The sequence below is a fragment of the Tyto alba genome, unplaced genomic scaffold, assembly GCF_018691265.1.
Source record: "Tyto alba isolate M040663 unplaced genomic scaffold, T.alba_DEE_v4.0 Super-Scaffold_45, whole genome shotgun sequence".
Lineage (NCBI taxonomy): Eukaryota > Metazoa > Chordata > Aves > Strigiformes > Tytonidae > Tyto > Tyto alba.
Window position 1 is genome coordinate 4,260,368 of NW_024881321.1, and position 19,555 is coordinate 4,279,922.

General features: G+C 49.0%; 2 protein-coding genes and 2 non-coding genes across 5 annotated transcripts in view; 3 read left to right on the plus strand and 1 right to left on the minus strand.

Moving 5' to 3' along the window:
- Positions 1-2,727: 2,727 nt before the first annotated feature.
- Positions 2,728-6,934, plus strand: TPT1 (tumor protein, translationally-controlled 1). Its single transcript, XM_042806178.1, has 6 exons — positions 2,728-2,921; positions 3,161-3,234; positions 3,626-3,816; positions 4,549-4,654; positions 5,149-5,265; positions 6,706-6,934. The coding sequence occupies exons 1-6, from the start codon at positions 2,894-2,896 to the stop codon at positions 6,706-6,708; spliced, it is 519 nt and encodes a 172-aa protein (XP_042662112.1). The 5' UTR covers positions 2,728-2,893; the 3' UTR covers positions 6,709-6,934.
- On the plus strand, positions 6,506-6,635 carry LOC116965044. The gene has a single exon (XR_004409099.1). It is a non-coding gene; the product is annotated as a small nucleolar RNA SNORA31 (small nucleolar RNA).
- A 700-nt stretch (positions 6,935-7,634) lies between the features above and the next one.
- On the plus strand, positions 7,635-7,766 carry LOC116965045. The gene has a single exon (XR_004409100.1). It is a non-coding gene; the product is annotated as a small nucleolar RNA SNORA31 (small nucleolar RNA).
- Positions 7,767-16,584: 8,818 nt separating this feature from the next.
- The window catches only part of GTF2F2 (general transcription factor IIF subunit 2), a 94,422-nt gene continuing 91,451 nt past the window's right edge, over positions 16,585-19,555 (minus strand). Inside the window, exon 8 of one of the 2 annotated variants that reach the window (XM_042806176.1) lies at positions 16,585-17,707. In XM_042806176.1, coding sequence (XP_042662110.1) covers positions 17,588-17,707 — 120 coding nt within the window. In that variant the 3' untranslated portion in view covers positions 16,585-17,587. The remainder of the gene's footprint in view (positions 17,708-19,555) is intronic. The other variant, XM_042806177.1, reaches the window with a different exon arrangement.

Below are 19,555 nucleotides of genomic sequence, written 5' to 3' on the forward strand. Positions count from 1 at the left end.
TGTTTCTCTCTACCAGGATATATGTATATATTTTTAGGACCCTCTCCCCTGTATCCAGTAAACGACGTAAAATATCACTACTATGTGACCTTCACAGCCTTTTACAAAGGTTAGAAGAACGCACTGGTGCCCTCCCTTACACCATAGCCCAGCCTTGCCTCTCATTTATTTCTGCTGATTACACTTGCCAGGAGACTTAGCTGCAGGCAGGATTTCCTCTCTTTTTGTACAGCTCAATGGGGAATTACCACAATGAGCTGAAAACTTACTGTTTACTTAGAGAAAGAATGGTGAAGTATCAGCTGTCATCTGCCATTTTAATCCAAGACACAAGCAATTAGTTGAACACAGTCATAACCAGATGCTAATATTTGATGTAAGTAACACTGCCATAATTCACAACTAGCTGAGACATTTCTTCCATGAGAAAGGCTTCTTGTTAGACCCTGCAGACACCCGCCTAGAAAATCCTCCTCAAATGATATTAGAAGACTTATCTATAAAAACACAGGACTTCCATCAGTCCTTGGGGATTTACATGTCTCCAAAGATGAGGTGCACTGTCAGGAAAACCTGTCACATCATTTTAGATGTCACTCAGCACCTAAAAAGACCCTGCTGCAAAGAGACCACCTTTTTAACCTACCACTCTGCAATGTATAACCCTGGATGGATGCGAGAGGTGCTTGAAGAGGCTGCCCATACAGCAAGCAGGTGAAGAACACTAAGATTTTCTTCAAACGACACTGGTTTCTGGGGGAAAAAAAAAAAATAATAATGCATTTTCTAATCTAGTTCATCACAAAGTATCAGCACATGACATTATTATCTGTTTATATGGCATCACAGGAACTTTTCAGCACTGGTACCTCAGTGAAGTGCTTCTTGCAAAGCCTACACCAATTCAAATATCACTAACTTAGTCCCGGGACTTATTGAGGGTTGTCTGAGTTTAAATCAGTTTTAAAAGCGACTCAAGTTAAAAGGATGCAAAACCTTGTCATGTCAACACACCTAGTCTCATTTAAAGCTTTTTCAACTTGATATTGATTTAGCTTAACTCCACATCAAATTGGTGTTCACACAGGAGCCTTGACCTATTTAACCAACACATTTTTAAATAATATCTGTAATTTCACAGCTGCAACTCTGAATATAGACCTCCAGGCAAAGCAACCAGAAGGTTCATCTACCTTAGCAGTGGTGCCAAATGGTTTTTACCCTGACTCCGGTAAATTGAGCCCACTGCTGAATTTGTAAGAGGTTGCAATATTACTACAGAAATACTAATTTTTCTAGAACAATCTCTTCAAAATAAAACCAAATTGAAGCACACCTACTAACTGGATGTTTTTAGCTCCATATTACACTACGGAGAAGGAGCCAAATGTTCCCCTGTCACTCAACCCAATGCTAAAGATGTAAGTTGCTCTTTTTCTACTGTGGTTTGTAAAAAGAGGGACTAGCTTTCATCAGGCCAGCTACCACTGAGAAAAAACAGATGAACTTTTGGGCAGAAGCCCCTTCTCCAGGTCTGAAATAGCAGCAGTAGTCTTGAAGGTGAAAACCAGCGGAGAATGACTTATAAATTTAATTAGATTACATAAGCAGCTGGACCATCTAAAAAAAAAAAAGGGTTCTGATATCTGGAGCAAAGGAAGGGATAGCTGTGGAAGAGGAGATAAAACGGAGCTCCTCCGGCACACACAAAGCAAGCAATGAGTAATTTACTGCCTGAGGAGGGTGAGAGAATTGTATCCTGTGCCCTGGCATCTCTATCAAGTCTGAGATTGTTAGCAGGATTAAGCATTTTAGGTCCCATGATGTCTTTTGAAGGTATTTTGTCAATGTCCCCTATGAATCAGGGTTGGAGGGAGGTCTACATTTATTTCAGCTGTGACAGGCTGCTGCAGAAAAGTATAAGCAAGGGGGAAAAAGAGGCCTAGGTATTAATGTCCTTCTGCTTTCCATCTCGACCCTGACCGCTGTCCTTAATCTCATTCATCTGTATAAAAATAAGAAAAATATACTTGCCCCAACCAGTCCTTTCGCAAGCACAGAAGCGGTGTCTCTGATCACACCCAGTTGGATTTATCTGAGGGAGTAGTAACAGGAAGAGACTAACAGCTTCTTATTTATTTGTCTATTAAAATGTATCGTTTATTTGGAGAAGGCACACGCCACAAGTGCGTGCCATGGCCCGTAGCACCAGGAGCTCCCCAGCAGCGAGAGAGCACAGGGAGCCAGGCTGCAGGTGAGATGGAGGCGGCTGGAGGGGGGGTCGCGACAGGCGACAGGCACACCGTCAGGCTGTTAATGGCGTGTGAGCGCAGCGAACGACGGCCGCGGTGGGAAGAAGCCCTCGAGATGCCCGGGAACGGCTCGGAGCATTTCTCCTTGAGAAACTGAGCTTTGTGCCAGGGTTGAAGGGTAAAGTTCGCGCCTAGGTCAAAAAAAAAAAAAAATAAAAAAAAATAAAAAATCGGTAAGAGGAACATGGCGGAGGCAGCTGGGCGAATCTACCGGTGGAAGCACAGGGATGGCAGCCCGCCTTCACACCCGCCAGCTCCTCGCGCTCGGCGGAGGGTAACGCGCGGGTTTCTCCCCCCTCAGCGGTAACGGCCGCCCGCCGCGCGAGGGCGCCGCGCGGGGGGGGGGGGGGGCGGAGCGCGGAAGGGGTGGAGGGGATGCGCGGGAGGGGGGGGGGGGGGGGGGCGGGCTGGAGGGCGCGTGCGCGGTGACGCGCCGGGACGTGCCCGCTATATGAGCCCCGGCCGGCGCTGACTCGGCCCTTTCCGCCGCGCTCCCGCCCGCCCTTCGGGTCGCTGCGCACAGACCCGCGCCGCCGCACCCCCCCCGTCCCCTCCACCCCCCCCTCCTCCCCGCCGCCGCCATGATCATCTACCGGGACTGCATCAGCCGTAAGGGCGGGGGGGGGGGGGGTTGGTTGGGCTGCGCGGTCGGGGCGGGGGGGGGGAAGCGGCCTTGGGCCCGGCGGCTGGGCCTGGCGGTGCTGCGCATGTGCGGGGCGGGGTGGGGGGGGGGGGGGAGCGGCCCGGTTGGCGCGGCGGGACCCGGGCGGGGGCGGGGGGGGGGGGGGGAAACCAGGGCGGAGGCTGACGTGTGTCTGTGTGTCCGTCCGTGTCGTCCCACCCTGCAGAGGACGAGATGTTTTCCGACATCTACAAGATCCGGGAGGTGGCGAACGGCCTGTGCCTGGAAGTGGAGGGGAAGGTGAGTGTCCCGCCCGCCCCGAGGGAGGGAGGGGAAGGCGGAGGGAGGGGACGGAGGCCTCGCCGCGGTGACTCAGGGCCCGGGAGCCCGGCCTGGCGGGGGCAGGGGGTGGGTTTTGGGAGAGCGGGCTGGCTCCCCTGTGAGGGGCCCGAGGAGGGGAGGCCTGTGGCTGGGGAAGGGCCGGCCGCTGCCGCAAGCACAGAGCTGGCGGGCGTGAGGAAGCTTTGGTCGGGCACCGGGAGAGGAAAGGCCCTGGCTGAGCTGCAGTCGGGTTCCTCGCGCTTAACTGTGGCTCTGAAGTCATGCCCTGCTGTCAGGTCATAGATGTGTAAGAGCGGGAGCGTGAAGGTTTTCGCAGAGCCGTTAAGTTTTTTGATGTCTCTAAATCTAGATGGTCACCAGGACAGAGGGTCAAATTGATGACTCTCTAATTGGTGGCAATGCCTCTGCTGAAGGTCCTGAGGGAGATGGAACAGAAGCCACGGTCATAACTGGTGTTGATATAGTAATAAACCACCACCTTCAGGAAACCAGCTTTACAAAAGAATCCTACAAGAAGTACATCAAGGACTACATGAAAGCGTAAGTGGCAGTAGGCTTTATCTTCAAATGGGATTGCAAAATTTTTAGGTTGCCGAGATCTTTAAAAAACAGTTTTGAACTTTATTCCTAGTAGGTGTTAGTTCCGATGCAGGTGCCAAACTGGCTGTGAACTTCAGTAATGTCTTAATACTTGGCAAAACTGGAGCTCTAAAGAACTGGGACTGGAATATCAGAGTTTGTCTTGGCTGAGGTAGAGGACCTGATCATGTGCTTTGGACATTATTTGTAACTTTGCTGTTTTCTTTTGGATTCCTCTATGCCAAACCATCGTGTGGAAGGGGGTGAGGTGGTGAAGAAAAGCTTCCTGAAGCTTTTCTAACTTGACAGTTTAAATGTCAAAAATCAGTGCATGTGAATGAAACTTTTTGCTAGCTCAAGGTATAATTTCTGTTGCTCATGGTTCAGTGGGTTAGTATTAAAGGTGAAAACGCTCTGTGGTACTGGTCGATAGTACTCTTGGTGCTGTGGAAATGGCTTGCTTCTTTTTGTCTGCTACTAGCCTAGAAGTAAAATGAGGTTCATAGGAGTGGCTGGCACTGTTCTGCTATGCCCTAGCAAAAATCAGTTAAAATTTGGGGGCTTTGCGAGGGAGAGGGGAGAAGCAGCAAAATCAAGTGGTTTGACTGCTACTATCTCTTTCTGTTATGTAATGAAGTTACTAAGCCAGAACATGTTTTCAGAGCTGCTTTTTTTTTTTTTTTTTGCTTCCAGAATCAAAGCCAGACTTGAGGAACACAAGCCAGAGAGAGTAAAGCCTTTCATGACAGGGGCTGCAGAACAAATCAAACACATCCTTGCTAACTTCAAAAACTATCAGGTAATGACATTTACATCTCCTTACAGCAGTATTGCAGTGATACAAGCTGCGCTTGGTTCATCTGCTTAACTAGCTTGTTGAGAGTTTTGAGGGCTCCTGTTGTGAGGACATCTACCTTGCCCTTCTCTGAGAGTACTAGGAGCTCTGAGTCAGGGAGGAGAAATAGCAAAAGATCCTTAAAGTGTTTGGGGAATCTCATTTCAGCTGGCAATGCTTGGAGTTAACTACATTTGCAGTTACCACCATTCAGGAACCATGGAGTCAGACTTGAGAGATGGATCACTTTGGCCCCTGCTGTGTTTTAATCTGCTGTTCATAGCGGTGTGATAAAGTTATGTGATGCTAAAATGGACAAGCTGCAGAAAGTAAAATCCTTGTAGCTGGTCAGGGAGACTTTTAACCTGAACTTGGAGATGTGATAGCTTTCTTGTATAAAAAGGCACTTTTGCCTGATAATAGTTTATTAAACGTCTCAGTAACACATTTCTCTGAAGTTCTTTGTAGGAGAGAACATGAATCCAGATGGTATGGTGGCTCTCCTGGATTTCCGTGAGGATGGTGTGACCCCATATATGATTTTCTTTAAGGACGGCTTAGAAATTGAGAAATGTGTAAGTACTGACCCGAATTGGGTGCACGTCCCTAACTACATGATTATCTATTTCAACACTTGGCTTGTTCTGTTGTATCCCTGTTAAAAGTTGAACATTAGCTGCCAGTTAAAAAACATAAAGTTCATGTAAGTACAGCCTAATTGCTGCTTCATATTATACCAAGTAGCTGAAACTTCCTTAGTGTACTATTCAATTATACTAAAAAGGGACAGAGTTTCACTGCAATGATTCATGGTGACTTCATGACTAAGAAATGCAGGAAGAATTGCCTTGGTGAGATGTGTCTAATCAGTAATGGTTTAAAACTATTAAAGACAATATCCTCTGAAATGGAGCACTTCTACTTTGCATCCCTCTTGGGGGGGGGGGGTTAATGCTGAAGTACCTTACATGGTCATGCTCCATCTTCTTTCACTTAATCTGATGCTCTTAGTTTGCTAGGCAAGAACTGTCTGTTTAAATATTGCCCTAAATTTGGGAACATGGTAATACTTGACCGAGTACTTAACCTTATTCTGTCTGGATTATCCAGTTGCCTGAGCTGCGACAGCTCCTGTGGTCTGTGGTGGAATGTGGTTGCAATGAAACAGTATTTGGATCCTATTGCTTGCATTTTTTTTTTTTTGGATTATTTGGAGATCTGTGGAATTCACTGCGGACTAGAAGTGTGGGATCACCAATTGCTTTGCCCAGTCGTTGTGGACATATGAAGTCTTTTTTTAGACAGCTAAATTTATCTGTGAAGCCTCGTACGGGCTTTCTGGTATGCAAGTCCTGTAAAGATGAACCAGCTTCTAGTGTGGAGCAGTAGCCCAAGTAAAGGAATGCTTTTATTGGCCAAAATAGATGCAGCACCCTCCTGCAGCCTGTCCTGGGCCCTAGAACAGGCGCTCACCTGGAAGGTACCTCCTCGGAGCAGAAGCTTGTGTGCATCTCCCCTGCTTGGGTAGACCTTTTGGACATCTAATTGGGGTAACTCCATCTGCTTCAAGATGGAGTGAAAGAATAGTAGCAGGGCATTCCAGTGGGCAAAAAAAAAAAACCTGTTCCAACTTTTTGGTACAGCTCCTGTAAGAGACAGCACATGTGGGGTCAGCTTTAGTACTTGTTGAGAACATGCTCTTATTTGAGAGGAAATTTGAAACTTGTTGCGTCAAGCAAAAAGGGTGTGAACGAGCATCCTGTCTGGCTTGCTCAGCAGCTGATGCCAGTTGCTCTATATAATCGTAAAAATGATCAGCATCCTTTGATAGACCATGAGCACTTTCCCTGTTGCTCTCTGGTTTGCACTAAGATGCAAAAATAACTTCCTTGCGCTTTCTGCCTGCCTGCTTGTGGCAGCTCAGATTGAATTAAGGAATACACAAAGAAGTTATAGAAACTTACTGTGACTGTCGTGACCTCGGACTAACACAACACTTGCTACTCTTGTTTCAGTAACAAATCAAACAGTATGGTTTTTGGATCACCTGTCTTCATAGCTGGCTGCTGTTTCTTCTTCATCGGCACAACACCAGGAATTGGCAATGTCTAACAACCGGACTGATGTCATGTTGAGCTTTATTCACTTATTTTGACCCTGATTTGGAGTGGAGGCATTGTTTTAAAAAAAGAAAACCAAACATCTGTCATGTAGGTTGTCTAAAATAAAACTCATTTAAACCCATTCTAGGTGATGCCTCTTGGTCTAGTGTGTTTCTTAGGGCGACTTACAGGAAAGGTTGCAGCAAGGTGTTTGTCTGAGGATTTGAAACTGTCAGTAGTACAGCCTGGCCCTAGCGCACTGCAACTTGACCGTTTCCAGACTTCACACAGTTTCTACCTGTGGCATTGGAGTGCAAGAGCAGGCTGAGGTCAAAAGCCCAAGAAATGTCATCGTAATGGAGTGTGGACCACCTTCCATGATTGCATAGAGACCTCTCTAGAAGAGATATCAAGGTTAATTTTAAAAAAAAAAAAAAAAACAAACAAAAACAATAAAACAAACAGAATGTGTTACTCGAGTGCTAGCTGAGCTTCTTTTCAGATGAGGATAGCTGAGCCTCCTCGGTTGTAGTGTGACTTCAAGATCAAGGTAGGATGGATGGAGCCGGAGTCTTTAACACCAGCACTGAGCCCAGGTACTGGGGAGAGTGAATTTGCTGGGTTTGCCAAGATCTGGCCGCAGTTCTAGCTCCTTTGTATTCGACAGCTGTTTAGGAGCAGATTAGCTAGAACTCGGTCAAGCTGCAGGACTTTGGGGCGTTCGGTATTTCTTGGAGAGAAATGTCAGGATGGCCTAGCCCTGTCCTGGGCTTATTACAAAGCAGGTGCGTGCCTGGGCTCGAGACTTAACGGGGGTAAAACTTCCTGTTCCTGGTTAGGAAATGCATCTGACAGACCTGGAGCAAACGGCCGTTGCTTCTCTGGTTCTTGCTGAGATGCGACAGTAACAGGTTCCTTGCGCTTTCTACCTGTCTGACCTCGTGGCAGTCTGGATTGAATAAAGGAGCACAAACGCCTTCGCAGAGCCCCCCGGCTGGGGCAAAGGGGCTCAAGTCACAGCTGACATCGTGACTCGTGTGTGCCTGACCAGGGATGTTGCCTTGGACTGCAAATCATTTAACGCTTATATTTCCTACTGCGGTGAGGCCAGGGGTCTCGCCTGAAAGGGGAGGGCAGGACTCCACTTGCCAGCTGTTGATCTGTGAGGCCTCAGGCCCCCAGAGTTTTGGCATCTTTGTCTTGTGTCAGTTTTTGGCCCCTGGTGCCGGAGGGCTGAGCTGGAGGTAGGTTTCTGCAGGGGTGAGATAGATGTGGTGGCTGGCTGGGAGCGGAGTGTGCCCTAGTTATCTCGGAGGTTTCTGTCTGCTTTAAACACACCCAATTTTAGTTTTATGGATCTTCGTTTACATATCTGGTGTTTTTTTGGCTTTCCCAAGAAAGGGTCTTAGGCCAGCTGTGCTTCTGGCTGAGATAGGATTTTGGTGTAATTTCAGCAATGTAAATTAATGCTCCTGTGCCTTCACCCAACAGGGCTGAGAGGCAAGGAGGCAGGTTCAGTGCCTAAATTAAATCACTCTGAGCCAGCTCTTGCTTTCCTTGCAGAGGATTTGTTTAATGGATCCAGGTGAGGATGTTCTCTTGCCTTTTCCTGTTGCATCTTTGTTAAAACCTGGGAGCCTGGAAGGAAGGGGAGAGTCAGGACTTAAGTTTGAGACTTTTGCTGCTCAGTGGAGTAAGGTTAGTGTGGGCAGGGCAGTGCTTGCACGGCCATGCAGTCCCTGATCTGCTTGTGCAGCTCCAAATACCCCTGCCCTTCCACTGCCAGTGAGTCAAAAGTGTTTAAAACTGAGCCGAGCTGGTATGTGGGAGTGAAAACTGCTTTTTCCCCCCTGCCTGGCTACTTGGGATGAGGCTGGGAACCCTGGCCACAAGCCTGGAGCAAACTGCTGTGGCAGCTGCCTGCGAGTGAGGAGGTGCCGCTTTGAAAAGCAGGTGCTTAAAACCATGCTGAGCACAGCCTTGCTGTTGGGTTGAATTGCTTAAGGCAAATGGCGTGCCATCCTGTCTGTACTCCAGGCTAATTGGGATATTTAATTGGTGTGTGCAAACATGCCTAACTAGTGAGTTACGCGCTCCTAGCTCCTATCGTGCTTTTCTGTATGGCAGAGCCTCTGATGGGAACAAATCTCCCTTCAGCCTGTTGTAGGAAAGTGTCGGTTCAAAGTCTCTTGAGACACAGGATTTTGTTCTGCTCCTCTCTCCTGCAACCTGCAAGAGAAGTGTTTTCTGCTGCGGGTTGCACCGGGCTTCCCCAAAACGCGTTGCTGCCTTCAATTTCTCAGGGAAAAGATCAAGTCTTGCCGCTCGGCGGTGTCAAACCTGCCAGGCAGCCGGGAGGGGAGGTTAAATCACACTCGGGGCCAGGGGAGGGCTGGTGGTGACAAGCAGTGGCCTCAGCTGCGCTGCTGTGGTAGCTACTGGCAGAGGAGGCAGGGCGAGGGAAAGTCAGGATGTGGCTCCTTGTGTCGGGGAGTGCTGTGACGTGGGGGGCCTGGGGCTGGTCAGTGCGCTTGGCAGCAGTCTGCGATGCGACTCTTGAGTTGGATGGTCAGTGAAACGGTCGGAAAGGAAGTCTGTACTTCCTCATAACCCAATCCCTCCTCTTCTGGCCCCCTTTCATTTCAGGCAGCTGTTTTCCAGGGCTGAAAAGCTAAAGTGAGCGGGGAAGGCAAGGCTTCACGTTGCTGTAATGCTACAGCTTTGTGTTTACTAAGCTGATAAAAAAAAATTCCCCATCATAACAAATGACCCCAGTGCTGCTCGAACACAGCCCAAACTGAAGGACAGCTTTAAAACCTATCTCCCCACCTTGTCTTAAAATGCGTTTGTCAGGATTCTGTCTTACATTCCTGGGAAGATACGTTCTGTGGCTGGAAGGCCTGCGAAGCTGGGAAGGATCCAAATAGCTTTTCCCCTGAGCTGAGTGGGTTAAGCAGTTGGGTAGGAACCTTTCCTCTGTGGGCTTGGGCCTCAGCCCCCATGAGGGGCCTGGAGGCTGCTCCTGTACCCACCGTGAGCTGGCTGCTGGCAGGGGAAGGAAGGCTGTTTGCTTATAAAGAGCAGAAAACCCCTCCCTTTTTAGTGCTGTACTTTTGTGGTCAAGGGAGTGATGTCTTGGGGTTGGCAGAAGCAGCCACTCTGCTGGGCACGTGTCTCTCGGTCCCTTTGGCCTTTCGCCTTCCCGCCCCACCGCTCCCCCCTCAATGCCTGCTCCTTGTCTCCCACTTGCTGTCCCGGCTGGGTCTTGCCCTGTCTACAAATCCATTCTGTCTTCTTGAAGCCTCCCCGCAGCGTCTCTAGCCCACGGCCTGTGTGCAGGGGTTCAGCCAAGCGCTGGCAAAAAAAAAAAAAAAAATTAAAAAATAAAAATCCCACCTCCTGCAGGCCAGTGCCCCTGCTGTTAACTGCTGCTGCAGTGACTTGTTGCTCCTTAGCTGCTCTGAGAAAGGGCGCGGGTTGGGGGGGTGTTTGTGCAGCAGAGGGAACATCTGGTGTGCTGGGAGAGGTGCTGGTGGGGCCACGGGGAGCCAGGTACCCCTAGTGCCTCCCCTCTTAGATAATACCCAGCTGAACCAGCCTGGCTCCATCCCTTTGCTTGGCCCACTTAGCACGGGCAGGGGGTGGCTGCTGGAGCCCGGGTGGGCAACGGTCCTGGAGCCTTGTGCAGCACTCAGCTTTGGCACAAGGAGGGAGAACCCGCAAGGGGAAAGCTTTACAGGAATGGATGTAGCATGTTTTGTTTGTTATTTGTTTTCTCACATGGTTTAGCTAAAGGCCAGGAGAGACTTGCCGTAAGCTTAGGACGTGGTTGCTAGCAGAGAAGTGAAATTGGATTTTTATTTTTTTAAACGTCGGGAAAAAAAATAAAAGCTGCAACTTGCTTCCTTCCCTTCGAAAGTCTTAACTGTTGAGCTGGCTCAGGCCAGCCTGCTGCAGTCCTGGCAGTGGTTTTAGTGACAGCTGTCTAGGGAGGATGCCTTTATTAACCAGCAATAGCACCTGCATCAAGATATACCTCTGCTTTCTCACATGCTGCTGTTGGCTTGGGGCAGGTAAGATGTCTCCCTCCATTTCTGCGGGCCTCTGGCTGGGCTTCAGCTCTGCAGCCGCGTCCCTGGAGTGTGGCTGCTGTTGTCAACTGGGATGTTTCACCCTGAGCCAGCCGCCAAGTAAATCTCCATGTCGCTGCTAGCCCACAGCGGGAGAGCAGCAGTTAAACACCATTTTCCTTTGGCTCAGAGATCATCGTCTTGGTAGGAGGAACAAAAACCTAGCCAAGCCTGAAAGACTTTGCCATAAACAGCCCAAAATCCATTGCCAGGAGCGCAACCGCGCTGGCTTGTGGTCCCTATGCCTTTTTGGTTGAAGCCACAGCTGGAAGCTGTTGTGCAAAGATCACAGGCAAGTGGCTGTAGCCAAGGCTGGAGGAACTTTTTTTTTTTTTTTTTTTTTTTTTTGTGCCAGCAAATGCTGGTAACCCTGGAAGCGTGTTCTGCAGGAGTCTGGCAGGATGTTGGTGAAGATTTGCGTAGCTGCTGGGTGTTTCGAGCCATTAGAGCTGCATTCATCCCCTTCCACTTCTGGCAGAAAGGAGCCAAACACCCTAGGAGGACTTTTTAGACTACCCAGGTGTCATACCAACCTTGCCAATGAGGCGGCAGCTGAATGTGGTGAGAAAAATTATGAGCAATGGCTTCTCTGTAAGCCCTCCCTTTATCCTGGGAGCCAACAGCTGGGTTTCACCTCCCTGCCTGTGACCAGCAGTGGTGGGAGGAAGCACTGCTGGCATTGCAGAGAGCAGTCCCCTTTCCTCCCATCCCCAGCAAAGCTCAGGCATGCTGGCAGCCCTGCCAAAGCAATTGAGGCTGGTTTTGTTTTTTCTTTTGTAGAAAATGTCCAAAAAGGATTAGCTTCCCAAATTCTTTGTAACAGTCAAGATCCTGTAGAGCTGGATGCTCCCTCCCTGCTCACTGTGGATGCTCAGCTAGCAAAACCCCACTTGCTCCTGGAATACTCTTGTTCAAGGGCTGAGGTTCAGCTCTTCTACCTCCAGCTGTGTCTGGGCACCTTCAGCCCCTCCAGTTGAGGCAGGGAGGGATGATTTCTCAGCCTCCTGTAGCTGTGTCGTTGCTGTGGTCTGTGGCCATAAAACTACCTGCAGCTGCTGGTGCTTCATCAAGTTGCCCACAAAAAAAAAAAAAAAAAAAAAAAAAAGTGTTTAAGGGGGCTGGTGTAGACCTTCACCCATCAACTTTGGCTGCCCTGGCCCAGCAGCCACCTCCTGGCAGCAATTACTGTCCTGTTCACCTAGTGTGGGGGAGCTAAGAGGGCTCTGACCCCCCGTAAACCCACCTGGTTTTTAAGCTGAAAAGGCAAGATAGCAGCTGCCTACAAGTAAAAGGGTTTTGTGTTCATGGCTGCCTTGCTTACTGTGGGCCGGGCAGCTTGGGGAAGGACACACAGGAGGAAGATCCCGTGGCTGGGGGTGTCTGGGCTGGTGGATCCCCCACGGACACAGCCCTTGCTGCTTGCTCCCACTGCAGGACTGTGCCTCTTCCCAAGGCTGGGCTTGACTGGGTGGTGGAGGGAGGCCTTTCAGGAATCCATGCTGGGTTTTATGTGAACCTCTCCGGAAAAAAAACAAACAACAAAACAAAAAAACCCAACCCAGATCTTAAATTAGACATGTGAAGCCCAGGGAATGTTGGTCTCATTTCCCTCCCCCAGTGCTATCAACCCTCCCACCACACTGGTGGGGGCAACTGGATGGGTGTGGGAGTAGACTCAGGTGGCTGCGGAATGTCTTGTTTCCTTAGTTGCTTTTAATCAAGCCTTGCCTGTTCCTCTGGTGGTTGGTACTCGGTTACCTCACAGCTGCTGAAAGCCTTCTCTGCCTCCTGGAGGTGCTCAGGTCCCCACGGAAATCCCGCTCTCATGAAGGAGCTCCAGAGGTAAACTGGTTAAATGGAGTAGAAGGGAAAAGAAATGGCCGTTCTTTTCCTTTCAACCAAATACTTCAGCTTCCCCCTTCTATTTATTTGCCTGTAGCTGCAAACATACTGGCTGCAAAAGCCCAAAGCCCTGTGTAACACCGAGAGGAGCAGGAAGCCCCTCTCGGCTGGCTGCGCTTCTCCAAGGGATCCACTTGTGGCTGTGCTCCTCCCAAGACCAGTACCAAGCAGCTCCTGGTGCTGAGGTTTGCTGAGCTGGGCAGAGCAGGGGAGCTTGTCAGTTCAGCCGCTGGTGCTCAAATCTCACTCGTCACACAATCCCCTGGGTGCAGTTGGCTGAAGGGATGCTCCATGGCACCTACATTCGCTGACCCCTCTGGCTTACAGGTGCCCCACGTTTCCCATCCTAAAGGTATTTATCAATTCCTTATTCTAAAGTGCCACGAACTCAAAAATGTTTTGAGTTTGAAGAGAGCTGAAAGTGTAAGAGTTTGACCTTGTCGGGCCAGACAGGAGACGTGAACCTTAAGACACCTACTGCAGCACTGGGTGCTGAGCGGTTCTGGAAAGGGTCTTCTGTTTGGTTTTTTTTTTTTGTTTGTTTGTTTTTTTGTTTTTTTTTTTTGTTTTTTTGTTTTTTTGTTTTTTTGATCTTCCCTGTTGGAGTTTGTCGTTCTTGTACGAATAATTAAACACTCCCTGAGAAAAGCTGACCCTGCAGCCTGGTAGCCAAACAGACTCATGGTTAGGAGCGTCAAGAAAAAGAGTTGTCCTGCCACTGGCATGAGGAACAGGGCAGGGTGTACCCAGCCACAGCTCTCCGAAAATCTCCAGCAGCAGAGCTCTCTCCCAGGTGAGCCTGGAGCAGCTGCTCAGCTCTGATACTGCATTAGCGAGAAAAAAAACCCGATTTGTTAGAGTCAATAAATACAGTGACTAATGAAAACCCCATCCTGGCGCCAGGGACAGGTGAATGTGGGTGGGAATAGCTGACACACGCGGGAGGTAGGTTCAAGCTGGAGCCAAGCCCAAGCGGCTGGTGAAGACAATCCACAGCGTGGACAGCTTCTCAGGAGCAGCCACGGGCATCACAGCAGCCAGCGAGCTCCGATCCCACTCCGAGCTCCGCGTCAGAGACGTCGTGGTGCTGATATTCACGCCGGGTGTTTTCTTCTCCCGTGCTTCATCCAGCCCTGCCTGTCCCCCCGGCAGCCTCCGGGCTGGCTGCGGAGGGGGGCAGGCTGATGTTTAGAGCTGTGAGCCGGCGGGGAGGGAAGTGGGGGAGCGACAGGGACCAGCCTGTCCCACGCTGGGTTTTAATCCATCCCCCTTTCCCTACGGAGCAGCGGCAGTTTCCAGGCTCGCACCTTCTCACCCATTCCCATCCCGTGGGCACGGGGATGTGGCTACTGGGGCAGCTGCATCACTGTTGCCTGACATCTGGGTGGTTGCTGGTACCAGCTGGGTTTAGTGAGTATGAAATCTTTGATGACTCAAAGAACTGGTCGTTTGGGAGAAGTCACGCTAGTGGAGCCACGCTTTTCATCTCAGTTAAGGGCGTTCTGCTCGTGCCTATGGGACCCACTTGTGGGCCAATGTTTTGCCCACTGACATCCGAGAACATCCGCACGAGCGGAGTTCAGCAGCGAGCACAGACATGGGAAGACCAGCGGGGAATCGGGCGTTCATCACCGCTCTGAGTTCAGAGTTTAAATTAATCCAAACATGGGGGCCAGGGAATCGGACCTGAATGCCTACGAGCCTCCTTCTCTTTCAGCAGGCAGCACTCCTGCTAACAGCACTCGCGTACGGGCCCCCTGCAGAACAACCAGAGCAGAGAGTTTTTGCTGGTTATTACCTGCTGGGTCCGAACGAGCGCGCCCCAAACGCTAAATCCTTACTGCAGCCTCTCATGAAGTCAGACCAGTGCCTTGAATTGCTGCAGAAGGGAGAATGTGGGACCTGTAGCAGCGTGCCTACCTGCCTGCTTCTGTCTCGAGAGAGGGGCGTGCTGCAAGACCCCGGGGCTTGGCTGCAGGCTGGACCTGCCAACAGCACCTAACAACTCCACCTCCGTCTTTACCGCGCGCTCCCGCCGGGCAGGAGCCAGCAGAGTCCCTGCATGCAGAGTCCTTGCATGCATGGCACAGGAGAGCATCTTTCATCCCGCTGGTCAGTTCCCCTGTGGGCTCGTTGTGCCCACCTCTTAGGCCACGGGGATTCGGTGGCTGCTCTTGGGGCTAAAATTCCAGTTGCAGCCCAACAAGCTAGAAAGCCTTCAGCGTCCTGCAGGAAGCAGGTAAAAAAGTACTTCGTGAGCTGCCTGGCTTCTGGACTGTCCACTGGATGTATTTTCTTTGTTTATCCTGGCATAGCATTTCCCAGTCCCATTTCCTGGTTCCGTTTTTTTTTTGAATGGAGTTTCCTCACTGTCCCATTCCCCATTTTACCTGGTGCTACTTCAGAGAAGGCTGCAGGTGAAGCAAAGCACCTTGGCTTTCCTCAACCTTTCTGTTGCTCGTTGGTTGAAAGCTCCACTGCTCATTTACTTCTAGCACCCTCCACGTTTTTCATGATGCCTATAAAAAAAAAAAAAATCAGTCTTTTGTAAAAACCATAAAACCCATAAAAAACCAGAGTGTTCTGCATACTTTCTATTACTTCTAAGTACAGACTATTTACCCTGTCCAAAGGCACTCGGTAGATCAATAAAACACCTACTTTACTTAAATCTCTTGGCATTTCACGCTGATTATGTCTCTCCCAACTGAAGACAAATTGTGAAGCAGTAAACTCGCATAAAGCCAAAAATACAAGCAGATCCAAAATACCTTCCCGCTAAGCTAATCCTGCTGGGGATCCCACTCAAGGAAGGGATCCCCCTTTTTCCCTCTGACACCGCACGGTCGTTTTCACTCGTGGCACTGAATTACAGCGCTGCTAAATCAGGATCGCACGGCACTCCCCTGCACGGTTTTAGAAGACCACGTGAGGGACACAAGGGAGAAGCCGACCCAGACTTTCCAGGTACCTTAGTTGCTCAAACAGGACGTGAATCCGACGGAGGAGCCCAGCTCGTGAAAAGCAAAGAGTTCTCATCCTGCGTGGCTGTGAACACAAGTCTGGAGGACTCGAAGAGCATGAGGAGGAGGACGGCGGTGTCTGCAGGCTCTGGGTGTTGCTGGGGAGTAGCAAGACACACAGGGTGACCTCCCGGGTTCCTCTCGGCATCCTCAGGCGTCTCCCGCAGCCATCAGCAAGCTGGGCCCTGCTCGCAGAAGCCTGAGGAGACAGGAGCCGACGGCAGTATTTATGAAAGCACACACATACCCCTGGAACACGATCTCCTCAAAAACTCCCAGTAATTTACCTCCTATAGTCCACCTCCTAGGCACTGGGCAGTTCACGCCATGGAAAGCTGAGCACCAGCAGGGAGCGTATCTGTAGAGAGACACCTACACAAACAATTCTAGACAAAACGAACTGAGCACAATTAAAAGGTGGGAATGATGCTTAAGGGGTCAGAGTTGTTTTACAAACCCCCTAAGGCACCTGACCGTCCTCTGGACCTTCCACTGTTTCCAAGTGGACCAACAATGGAACGCTTGCTTTTCACACAGACCTGATATTTTATTAGCCTGTGCAGAAGAGATGCGCAAAGCGGAAGGACCTGAGGTAATGTGAAAGTTGTGCTATAAAACCTCACCTTCTGCTTCATTTACAGGTATATTAATGAAGTTCTTCCACCGTGTTTTCTCTGCTATTTTTTGAACATAAAAGCTTTCAAAATACAATTAAATAGTCCTGTCCCATCTCCATCCCAAAAAGGATGCTGAATAGACAACCCGTGCAATGTGCATTTCAGAAATGGTGGAACAGAGACACAGATACATTAAGCAATCTTCCCCAAAACACAGAGAAACCCAGGGGCAAAGCCAGGAATAAAAACACGGTTTAAAAGAAACTTTCATACCTATGCTATCTAAATCACAATGTGTGTTCAGTCAATAATGTAGAACATCGCATGGTACAAATTAAAATAACACTTTTATTGATATGCTTAAACATAAAACATAGGTGACATCATTAGAAAAAAAAAAAAACAAACCAAAACAAAAGATAATTCTATTCCTTGATGTACCTAATAGACAGACATTTCATTTTTTTTCTCAGTAATCACCTGGAGGGGATTTTTGTCTTCCCACGGAGCTGTATATCAAACAGCCTTTGCTTGATGGGTTTTTAACTGGGTTGATTTGTTCCCATGGATTCTAAGGACTGTCATGAGCACCGTGGTTGTGGCTGTTATTCCTAAAGCCTGATCCCAAAAGAAGCACCATGTCCATTCCACCCAAACACTGCAGGAAGGGTTGTGTACCTCTGCAGCCTTCCAGACGAAGCCCTGACAGATCCCAGCAGGAGCACGGGTATTAACCTGGTTCCATTGGAATGCAAAACCACAAAGTTACACGTTCCTCTAGGACACATTTTCCTTCAAAGTCATCGAGGCTTGGAAAAGCCACAAAGCTACCAAGCATAAGTAAGGTCAGAACTCAAAAGATTTCTAATAAAGATGAATCTAATACAAGTTTATTCTATAAATATTTTTTTTTCCTGTCAAAAGACAAAACGCTTATAGAAACATACAAGAGATATTCCTTGGAAAAAAAAAAAAATGAAGCTACAGAAAATTACAAAGTATCAGCTGCTTTAATTTATCTCTAGCCTTGCAGAATTGCGCTGTGCTCAGTCCTATCTGTAAACCCACCACGGCTCCCTCAGTGCAATCACTCTAATTCTCTCTCGCTTGGTAAACACCTCGGTTAATCACTCTTGTCTTCTCCTTGGTAATGTCTGTATTCTGGCTTCAGCTCCCATGTGTTTTTGTGGGTCCCCTTCACGTTGTAGATGCCTATTTCTCTTAAAATTTCTTTCAGGTATATCTGAAAGGAAACAAAAAATTCAAATTATACAGGCAGGCGAGCGCTACGGTTCCTAGACAACGTCTCAAGGATCTGCTCAGTCGCGTCAGCTCGGTCCGTATAAACAGGCCAGTGGACAGCAAGGCCGCCTGATCGGCGCTGACCTGTGCGATAATGACTCCGTGACAGACTTCAGCCCCCCCGGGCACCGAGGGGGATTAGAGCTGCCCGGGTGTAAGGTCCCCCCCCCGGCCGAGCCCCGGGGGTGCGGAGGGGCAGGTCCCAGCTAGAGGGATGCTCCACGGGCTGCCGAAACGCAGCGCCCAGCATCTCCGCCGGGAAGGCGGTGCCCAGGCTCCCTCGCGCGTCTTCCTTCCGCTGGAATTTCTCCACCCGAGCTAAAAGCTCGTGGCTGCTCATCTTGCTTGGGCCGGGATTGTCTTGAAACTCCCTGCCTTATTCAGGCCCCGCCAAAGCCCCGAGCTGTTGGCTTTCGTGCCATTTTGCAAAGCTTTAAGCGTTTTATTATGGCCTCATTTTCAGGGGAGAGCTGGGTAGGTGCCAGAGGATTTTCTAATACATTCAAATATTAAGGCTAGGAGGAGAAATTTCAAAGAACCAGGCAAAGCTATGATACCAGTAGTATAATCTTTGACACAGCTCAGCTCACTAGCATCATATCCTTTACTCACAAATATCCTCCTTTATTCTTTATAATAAAACACCAGTAATTTGTTTCATTTTTTTTTAAAGAGCCGTTTGCCTGCTTGTTTGTTTAAATATTAATCGGGACTGACTTGAGTGGATTGCCATGGCAACCACAGACCACAGTTTAAGAATCCCCACATTAAATTCACAGTTGCTTTCGTCTGAACAATTTAATCCTCTTTGAGTGCATATATTGAACTGGAGTTACTGGAACCCTCGTATTTTCTGTATCTACAGTTCCACCAAGCGCAAATATCAACGTACTTCACCTCATTTAAAAAAAAGGAAGTATTGGGAAAATCAGAAAGGCCAATTGCCCAGTCTCTTCCTTACACTCTTCCCATTTTTTGCTAAAAGTTGGGAAATAAATAAAAAGTATGTTCTCAGTCAGTGCAAAAAGTCTCTTTTAGAGAAACCGATCATTACGCTCTCTCGCCAGGTATACATCAAAAACTTACGAGGCAAAAAAAAGCCAGATCCCACACTAATGACAGTACTTCACTTGGACTCACGTAGCAAAATTACTCTTAAAAACCTATCTCAAGGCAAGGAGGGGTGTTTGACCAAGAAGTAAGAAAGATGACTGTGACAGACTGCGTAAACAAACTCGTTCCTTCGGGTCTTGTCTTCGAGCAGAGCAGCTGCGGGTGGGAGCCGGGAGCAGGGAGTTCACCTTGCACCCCTCTTCAGTTTTTGAGGGTGCACGATGCAAACCCCAGCAGGTGGCAGCAGGAGATCGGTGCACAGCCCTTAGCACACCTTTCCACAGCTTATCTGCTGCAGAGGTGCTCTCGTTATCTGAGAGGGAGGCTACCTACGACAAATGTTCTCACTACAATTAGCGCGCAAACGTTTTTGCATGACGACACTGCTGTTGCACAATGCATTTTTTAACAGGTGATGAAAGCAGGTGAAAATAGCTTTTTTCCACAGTGGGTATGTGTAGATGTGCATGCTTGCATACCCACTGCTTTTCTGCAATCCTCGTGCCTGCACACGAGGTGGCTTTCAGTAGTGTCACTGACAGACACTTCGAAAGATGGCAGAGTGGGCGGAAGAAACACTCAGATTTCAAGGTTAAATTCTGCTCTAGACCACACGGTGGGCTGAATGAGAACTGGGAAAAACATGTGACTGCACTTAGTCCCGCGAAGTACATCC